Below are 9790 nucleotides of genomic sequence, written 5' to 3' on the forward strand. Positions count from 1 at the left end.
AAAGAAATACTGATCAATTTCATGAAACTTGAGATTTTTCTTGTTTTTCAGGAACCACACAGCAGCCCAAAATGAAACAGTTGACATTGGTATCGGCGGGTTCTTCCCCTTTGGTTTAGAAGGAACACTGGCCGGAGCAGCGACCTGTTTCTATGCTTTTGTTGGGCTTGACTGCATTGCCACAACAGGTACGATTAGGGCATCTGTTTCCAATGGGTGGCTTGTGGGCCCTTTTTTTTGCACCTCAGAGTGAAATTTGCACAGCCTGCAAATGTAACTTTGGAATAGCATACATGTAAGCCCTTCAGGCATTTACCAGTATCATGACCCTCAAAAATCTGTAATTTTTAGTAAAAATACATATTACTTACAATGGAGGGGGAACTGCCGGCCACAGAGAAATGCAGAACATGAGGATGAGATTGAGGACAGAGAAAGGTGGGGGGATTTATTTCCAGCAGCAGAGCAAGTTTGTAGGTGGATAGTTAATTTTTCATGTCTTACAGGCTCTGAGATGTAAAATAAATTTGAAGCAGAGTGTTTTTTTTTCTTTAAATCTGTGAACAGTGGTGGGCAGCGCTAATCCGAAATTTAGTTCCGCAATTTCTAAAGCGCTTATGCCATAGACAAACTAGCGGAAGCTAATTTTAAAGCACAAGTTCAATTTCCCACTCACTAGCTGGCAACAATTCATGTACAATATGCACAACACTGCCAACTAGCGGTGTATGAACTCTTTTACAACTTAATTCTACAACCGCTGATTGCTGAGGATGTGATTTCCTGAAAAATAACTTTAGCTCCTGGTGTAAAAATTAAAAGGCTGTTGAGGATTGCTAGTTCGGCTGCTTCTTTGTCTTTTTCTTTTGTTTGTTGTAGATTTTTCATTAAAGAAGCATCAATAAAGTAATTTTAAAACTGTTTATTGGAAAACTGAAGCGATGAATTCTGGGTACATGACGGATTTGATTTGTGACGGGAAACGAAAGCACGGATAATGGATAACAGGAAACTATCTTCCCTTCAACATAAGAGCTTGGATTTTAAAGTTTTCCATGTAGTTGCTCCAGTTGACCACTAGATGTCAGTCTTCATCAGCACAACATCTTTAAATAATTTCTGAGTCTCTAACACCGTTGGTCGATTGCTTCGACCAATTACGTCAAGTATTGAGCTCCAGCGTTTAAACTTTATTCTTTTTTTTAAAAAAGGAGCTCTGATTGTAAAGTAAAATAAATCAATACATACAAATTTTAGTATGGATTACAAATGTTAACAGTTTTTGCTGTTGCCTTCCTGCTACGTAAGCAGACACAAAGCATTGTGGGAAATGAGAACCGTGACTGAATGCAACAGTCAGCAAGGATGTATACCTTTCCAATAGGTGTGTTTATCTGGGAGGGGTGCTGTTGGACAGATCACAAGTGTTGTGATTCTTTGACAGCCATACCCTCTGCTGTTCAAGATAATGACTCGTAGATAATTAGTCATTAGCAGTACTGCATTTTAATTTTAGAAAGCGCAAATCTGCTTATGAATTATAAAAATTAGTAAGACCGCTAAAGCGTAAATTAAATATTTAGGTCCACAATTAGCAGATTTGCGCTTTAGCGGGCTGGTGCCCACCACTGTCTGTGAAATTTTGCTAATTCCGTATATCTACAAATGTAATTTATGGACAGTCCATAAAATTTGACATATGTGGAATACTGTAATTTGGGCCCAAACTATGCTGCAGATGAATGTCTTTGGCCAATTTTAAGGGTGTTTATGTTTTTTTTTTTTTTTCATTTTTTTAGATTGAGCACAAAAGCTAATGAAAACCCTCATAAAATGTGGAATAACTTAAATAATGAAATATAAGTATTATAAGATTTTGTCAATAACGTCTTTATTTCAGTTTCATAGTAAAAAAAAGACCACATACCTTTGATTTTTGACCAAGGAGACTTGAGGACCACTTTTCATGAAACTTCTCAAATTTTATTTTATTTTTTCAAACTGTAGATTTTATTCAGTGATGGAGAAACAATGAACTGGAAGGGAATATGAAGTGAGCATAATTTACATAACGTTCTATCACAGTGGTTAGTGTCCCTTTTAAAAACTCGTGATTCAGTTTCAGCAACTGCCAACTACATTTCTACTCTTGTCAGTCTACTGCCGGACCCCAAGACCCCTTTTTAGCAGCTGGTTTTGAATGAAGTGGCTCTTCGTTTTAAGAATAAACAAACATTTTCAGGTACAAAAAAACCCGATAAAAATAATAGAGCAGCCAAATTTTAGGAATTGAATGCTTTTCTATTGAAATATTTGTGTAGTGTGTGCTTTTTTTACTTAAAATTTATACTCCTTGTTCAACCAAAAGACGTATACTTTTCATTAAATGCGTTTTTAATGTTAAGTCAATTTTGAATAAAATTTTATTTTTATATAAATTTTTATTTATTTACTTTATTTACTTTATCAGCCAAATCATTGGCAAATCAAAATTATCAAAGGTTGGACAACACTGATTTAGTAGAATACTCATAAAAACACACAAAACAGTAATTTTTGACTTCTGCTAAGGAGCTGAAACATGTTACCATTATGTAGTTTCTGAGGCACAACAGATTGTTTTTTCAATCATTTTACCTATGGTTTGACTCATCACTGTATAAACCAGTTTATTTCAGGATCAGTTCTGGCTCATTAACAGAGTCAGAAAATGATAACTGCTCTGCTTCTCCAGGCGAGGAAGTAAAGAACCCTCAGAAATCGATACCTCTTGGGATCGTGGTGTCACTGCTCATCTGCTTCTTGGCTTATTTTGGTGTCTCAGCTGCCCTGACACTAATGATGCCCTACTATCTCCTTGACATCAGCAGTCCACTGCCAGTTGCTTTTGAGTACATTGGCTGGGAACCAGCAAAGTATGCTGTGGCTGTAGGATCTCTGTGTGCACTTTCAACAAGGTATGTATGTCACTCTGAAGAGGAAACAAACGATCCCTCTGGCAGTGTAAACTAATTTACAATGAAAATAAGGTGCCAACGCAGACATGATCTGTAGGGTTGATAAATGTATGTTTTTATACATTTGTGGTTCTTCAGCCTTCTCGGGGTGATGTTTCCTATGCCCCGGATGATGTTTGCTATGGCCAGAGATGGTCTCCTGTTCAAGCCGCTGAGCTACACAAGCTCCAGGCAAAGTCCAGTTTTAGCCACACTGTCTGCAGGAGCTGTTGCTGGTAAGAAAGGCGGCCGCTTCTCAACCCAAAATTATAGTTTTACGGAAGATGTAATTAAAAACTCCTGGAAGCATCTTTTGGATGTATATATATTGAAATAATGATTAGATATAACCTGAGCAATTTAGTTAACAAATTGTTCAAGTTGCTATAATTTGTTGAGTGACAGGACCATTGTATTACTACTTAACACTTAATACAAAAGTCTTTTAAATTAAACATTAATTCTTTGTCTTTGCAGCTTTCATGGTTCTCTTATTTGATCTAAAGGCAATGGTTGATATGAGTTCAATTGGGACCATTTTTGCATATTCACTGGTTGCAGTGTGTATACTTATATTGAGGTATGTACCGTTTATTGCCAAATATATAGTATGCATGTGTACTGTATATATGTTTGGTAAGCCTTAAGTAAATTTAATTAACATAAACAATTAAGTTAAAACTATTTTCTATTGAAGGAGATATTGATGCTGGTTTCATTTGCATTAAGAGTGCTGTACTGAATATTTGTAGGATTTCTTGTCTTTTCATTCTAGGTACAAAGAAGACACTAATTTGGTCCATAGACCAGAACCAGTCTCAATAAGCGGCCTCTTCAGGCCTCCAGATCAACCAACTCACCGCACTTCTAAAAATGTCAGGATAACCATGGTCGTCATGTGTGAGTTATCATAATTTTATTTTTTTGTAGCTCTATTCATGCTTCAGTTTCTTCCATTGATACCAATCATGGAGTCACCAGTTGAGTATAAATATTGCATGTTTTAAATAAAGGCACAATGGTTTTTGTTTACTTACACTCAAGTATTGTTCTAATGACTCCAATCTTCCTCCAGTGGTCTTGGTGATAGTTTTGAGTGTACTGCTAAATGAAGCCATGGATAGCCTCCGACGGCAGGAGATCTGGAGTATTGTGGTTGTCTTTGTCCTCGTGCTGATGCTGATTTTCACAGTCATCATCATCTGTAGACAGCCACAGAACACAACTCAGGCTGCTTTTATGGTAAGTGACAGGTTACTGGCGATGGGCACTCTGAGGTACGAGCTACACAGATTAATTGTTGGATTAAGCCTTACATTGTTGCTTACACAGCTCAATATTTTCAGTTCAGGTCAGCAGTTCTCCATCCAAACCAAGCCTAACCTGGGATGGGCCTTGCTTGCCCAGTGAACAATTTGCCAGGACTTGTTTTTCCCCCAGTTTTTGCTTCTACGAACACAAAAATTGCAATACTTTGGGATATGCAGCACATATCACCTGCTTCAGGAGTCCAGCTAAGCCCTGCAGCCTCATTTTGAATGTCTGCTACACTTTTGGGTTTACCAGGTCTGTTTAAGAGATGTCCTCACCACCAGGTAGTCTTATAAGCTCAATTATTAACCTTTGACCCAAGGTAGCCTGGCAGCGAGTACAGTCACGGTTTGAGCCTATACCTCACGCTCAAACATGCTGGTTGTTATGAAGACCTCAAAGAACAATGGAATACCCACATAGCAACCCTTCCAGGACATTCAAAAAGAAAAAAATAAGTAGGTCCTCTGGATGGGTTCTTCTTTAGTAAAACGTTTCGTCTCTCATCCAAGAGACTTCTTCAGTCTGATGAGTTTCAGGTGAACTCAGTCTTAAAAGCACTGCATGTGATTGACCTCTTTGTCCACCATGTGGAGGCAGTGCTTTTAAGGCTGAGTTCACCTGAAACTCATCAGACTGAAGAAGTCTCGTGGACGAGAGATGAAACGTTTCACTAAAGAACCCATCCAGAGGACCTACTTATTTTTCTTTTTGATCTTTTTTCTACCTGGATTACTGAGATGCATCAGGACACTTCCAGGACATTGTCCAAAGACTCCAAGAAAGAAGGGCCACTCATCATCAGCCTAACTTGTCAAATCTAAACCATCAGAAAATGTTAATTTTTGTTAAGCTATTTCAGAAATGTTATTTTAAAATAATTTCAGTTCATTACTTTTAATCAATCCATTATTCACACAGTTCAAGTCATTAAAACTCAACGATTTGATTTTGTTTTACCAGAAGGTTAATTCTGGTAAACGGGTCGAGTTTACCAGAATTGGCACAGAATAAGAAATATTAATCAGCTAAAGATGCAAAGTGTTAAGTTTAAATGTATCTGTAGGTTCCTGGTGTACCTGTGCTTCCAATAATAAGTATCTTCATCAACACGTACCTGATGGTTCAACTTGGATCTGAAACATGGATTAGTTACTCTGTTTGGATGGTAGTGGGTAAGTAACACCCAGTTAACTCATGCAATAATGTTGTAGTTTTGATTTGATTATAAAGGCTTTGAAATAACTGGTATACCTCATTCCACAGGCCTGATCATATACTTTGGATACGGGATACGTCACAGTGTCCAAAAACAAAGACATCAGGAGATGCACACTCAGCCTAATGTAGTTCATGTGATCCAAATTGTTGATTCTGCTGCTTGATATTAAATTAAGCCTAGGTCTTTAAAGATTTATATGTCCATGAAATGCTTGAGGTGATCAAAAAATCACCTTTTTATATTTTTATTCCTGCTCTAGAGTTGGACTGACCTGGTGTCAGTCTGGTCGCTCATTTGATGCATGTTTTAATGCTAATGTTTAAAAACCAATTTTAATAAAGCATTGCAAAGCAATGCAAAATTGACATCTTGTTTATCATTTTATCCTTTGTGGCCTGATCAGTCATTTAAAGGGTTTTATTTGACAGTGACAAATTTTATGACATGGATTTGTAAATTTTATTGAAAAAATTAAATAAATTTTTAGAAACGATCAATTTCACTGCATTGAACCCATCTTTCATCTTGTTCACATACTCGTCTGCACTTCTATTTTAGACGCGGGGCTATCAGAAGAAGGTGAACGGGAACACTATTGTTTTTATTTATTTATTTATTATTTGTAAAACTGTGAGTCCAAGGGTTTGGTTACCAGTAAAAACAGCTTTTTGTCTTTACTTGGCTAAATTGTTTTGGAACATATGACTAAAGTCAAGAGCATAAAACTTTAGAAAATTTAGTCTATTTGAAATCCCCAACAGGATTTACTTTTTTTTCCTGCCAGAGTGTCTTAATTATAAGTACAGCTTTGCTTTTCTTTTTAATTTTTCTTATCTTACAGCAACATCAAATCCACAGTGACCTCAGTGCTGAGGTTCATGGCTGAAACAAAGCACACTTTCTTATGGGAAACGAGACTGGGATTTCTCAAATGTAAATACACATTGATTTATCCTACAGACCTCAGTAGGGGTGGTGATAAAATCTGGTTTTAGATTCATTGTGGCATGAAATATTTGGAATTCTGATTTAATTTTCAAAAATTTATTTTATATTAAATGTTTATATTTGATATTAGTGTTACCACTTTGAGAACTGTAGTTTTATTAAAGCTTCCTGAAGTGGGAACCTATTGCAGTGAAGCTGTTTTCTCATTATTTCCATATGTTCTTTACTGGACCCTTAAGACTTGCTATAAAAGTTGAACTCATCACAATTTTGAAGTCAAATAGCTGCTTTTTGTTTAGATAGATATTCCAGTCCTACCATGAGGACTTGATGGTTTAAAAAAAACTATTAAAACTAACGAAGGAAAAAAAAAATTGTATAGGTCCTCTGGACGGGTTCTTCTTTTGAGAGAGGAGTAAAAGAAGCCATTTTTGTAAAGAAAGACCGTCCGTCATTAAACAGAGGTGGGGGCCTCCGTTTTCAGCTGTCCCCCTGCTACAGTGCTGCCATTGGCAGTATCACTCCACCCTCTGTTAACAAAAGGGATTAATTAGGGTGAACGATGGCCATGTGATGTGAGTATGAGTAACCTGTGAACGATGGCCATGTGATGTGAGTATCAGTCACCTGTGAGCGAAAGCCAGGTGATGTGAGTATGAGTCACCTGTGAACGATGGCCATGTGATGTGAGTATGAGTAACCTGTGAACGATGGCCATGTGATGTGAGTATCAGTCACCTGTGAGTCATAGCCAGGTGATGTGAGTATGAGTCACCTGTGAACGATAGCCATGTGATGTGAGTATCAGTCACCTGGAGGCAGGACATAAAAGCCTGAATTTGCCTGAAACTCTCAGACTGAAGAAGTCTCTTGGAAGAGAGACGAAACGTTTCATTAAAGAAGAACCCGTCCAGAAGACCTATACAATTTTTTTTTCCTTTGATTTTTTACCTGGATTACTGAGATGCATCAGGATATTAAAACTAACCTTGTACAGGTTTGGTTTGCAACCAAATAAGTCTTTGTAACAGACTCGAGCAGTGAATCAACTTTGCAATACTTTTCATTTTCAGTCTGGGTTTTATCTGCTAAACGCCCAGCCAGACCTAGCCTGGTAAAAACCAGACCCTTGTCCTTCACTTTGCTTCATACGAGGGTCTGGACTCGCTGCTGTAGAGAAGCGATTCTTGCTGGAGGTGTGGCCTCTGCTGAAATGTGCGTGTTGCTGTGAAGGAGGCTAAGCGAAGAAGCTAACCGGAAATTGCGTGTGCTGTAAACAACCCTACTGAGAGGAGAAATATATCAAGACGACTGTAAATGAGAGCTGCTGCTTTGTCAGACAAATTTAATTTAATTTGGAAGCCTTATCAACACAGACTGGCTTCATTCACTTCCTCCACTGCCATATGCTAAAATAACTAGCAGACACTGCCTAGAATATTGACGTCATTCAAAACTCCTCCTTCTGTTTGCTGATTGGCCCAGGTAAAATGAACTGACACTGCGCAGAAAATCGACGTTCTGTTCTCTGACTGGTTCGGCTAAAAATCTGCCAGCGAAATCCATGTCTTTGGGAGAAATCCCAGACGGAGCAGTGAAGGGAAACTAGAATTGAGCGGAACTGCGTAGGAAGGCAAGGGTCAGGCTAAACCAGACCATGTATTAGACCAGAGAGCATTTCTCCCCCTCATGTTTTCATTTTAATCACCTTACTTCACAACAACTGCTTTTCTTTTAGTTTTTTCACACTGCAGGTAAATGTGGCCCAAATCTGATTCATTTTGCACCTACACAACGTATCTGATGATTTTCAATGCAAATTTGAATGCTCATCTCTCATTTCATCCGACTCTGATGCAACAATACTGAGGCAGCGGGGAGCCTTTCCACCTATATACTGTATTTATAAAAAGGGACCAACTTGATGCAGTCTCATACAAAGAATTCTGCATGTCTTCAACTACAGAACAGCAGTTAAGTTGGTTTGTCTTTTCATTCCCCATGTCCTGGGTGACTGAGAATCTACAGCAAGATGATGCCAAGTTTGTGTCGGACTGTGTTGATGCCAACAAGTAGATCTGGGCGGTATCACCCAAATTTTATATCACGGTATTTTCAACAATTACACCAGTTTCACGGTATTTGACGGTATTTTTTTCCTCACAGCTCAGCTGATAATAAAATGTACAAATTTTGCTTATTGAGTTTTCTTTTACTGTACCTCTGTTTCACTGTTTCTCTTCTCTCCTACATCTTTTCTTCTTTGCCTGGTTGTAGGCAATAATCATGCATTTTAGTCCGATCGTGAAGGGTTGAGAAAAGATCATTATCGGGTCCATCGTTGCCTGTTAATAAAACTTAAAAAGGACGACTCACCTTGCACACCAGTCTACCTACAGTAGCTCTACTACAAAACTACTTCCCCCGGGCTTTTCACGACAGAAGCACATTAAAGTCTCCATGCATTAATGTCTCCATTATAACGTCACGTGTTAAATCTAACTGTGCACGTCACTGAAGAATTGTTTACTATATTTAGCGGCGGTGAAAACGGGATGTTTTTTTTTACGTCAGTCAATATAAGCAGCTGAAACACTATCCGCCGCCAGTTACTGCAACGTTAGCACGCTAATGCGCTTAGCAGTGCTGCGGGAAACATGTCCCCTGGGAAACAGTTCACTGGAGGCCACGACGAAACATTCCGCATGTCCGAAACCACTATGTCCGGTATTKAGATAATTTATATCATACCAAAAATAAAAACCGGTTTTCGGTACAAAACGGTATACCGCCCAGCACTACCAACAAGTTAAGATCAGTATTGAACTTATTTTACATTCCACTCCAAAAATAAATTGCTGCACCAGAGAATCCATCAAGAGGCCAGATTAAATGTAAACACCGGACCTAACAAGCTGCTCAGATCATTAGTTTCTGATTGTGCATGAACTTCAACATCACACATGCTAATGAATATAGCACATGTGGCTACTCCCTCAAAGCCCACTGAGTGTGATGTCACTTTTGGGCACAATGGGCTCCTCTGAATTAAGTTTATTTTGAAGTCCATGAAGGAGAAAACATTTTCATGGGTTAAAGCGAAAAAAATATTTTGACTGAAATTTTTTTTCCTAACCCCTCCATCCAATTACACATACAGTGGTTTACAAAAGTATTCATACCCCTTGAACTTTTCCATATTTTGTCACATTACAACCACAAACATAAATATATTTCACTGGAATTTAATGTGAAAGACCTAAACCCAATTGAGAATTTGTGGCAAGATCTCAAAACTGCTGTTCACAAACGC

General features: G+C 38.2%; 1 protein-coding gene across 2 annotated transcripts in view; it reads left to right on the plus strand.

Annotated features, from left to right (window-relative positions):
* The window catches only part of LOC106527609 (cationic amino acid transporter 2), a 14789-nt gene extending 8763 nt beyond the window's left edge, over positions 1 to 6026 (plus strand). For both annotated transcript variants that reach the window (XM_014022539.1, XM_014022540.1), the window contains 8 exons: positions 52 to 188; positions 2735 to 2957; positions 3096 to 3232; positions 3474 to 3576; positions 3772 to 3896; positions 4072 to 4238; positions 5374 to 5482; positions 5574 to 6026. In XM_014022539.1, coding sequence (XP_013877993.1) covers positions 52 to 188; positions 2735 to 2957; positions 3096 to 3232; positions 3474 to 3576; positions 3772 to 3896; positions 4072 to 4238; positions 5374 to 5482; positions 5574 to 5692 — 1120 coding nt within the window. In that variant the 3' untranslated portion in view covers positions 5693 to 6026. The remainder of the gene's footprint in view (positions 1 to 51; positions 189 to 2734; positions 2958 to 3095; positions 3233 to 3473; positions 3577 to 3771; positions 3897 to 4071; positions 4239 to 5373; positions 5483 to 5573) is intronic.
* The last annotated feature ends 3764 nt before the right edge of the window (positions 6027 to 9790 follow it).

Source organism: Austrofundulus limnaeus, unplaced genomic scaffold (genome assembly GCF_001266775.1).
Source record: "Austrofundulus limnaeus strain Quisiro unplaced genomic scaffold, Austrofundulus_limnaeus-1.0 Scaffold334, whole genome shotgun sequence".
Classification (NCBI taxonomy): domain Eukaryota; kingdom Metazoa; phylum Chordata; class Actinopteri; order Cyprinodontiformes; family Rivulidae; genus Austrofundulus; species Austrofundulus limnaeus.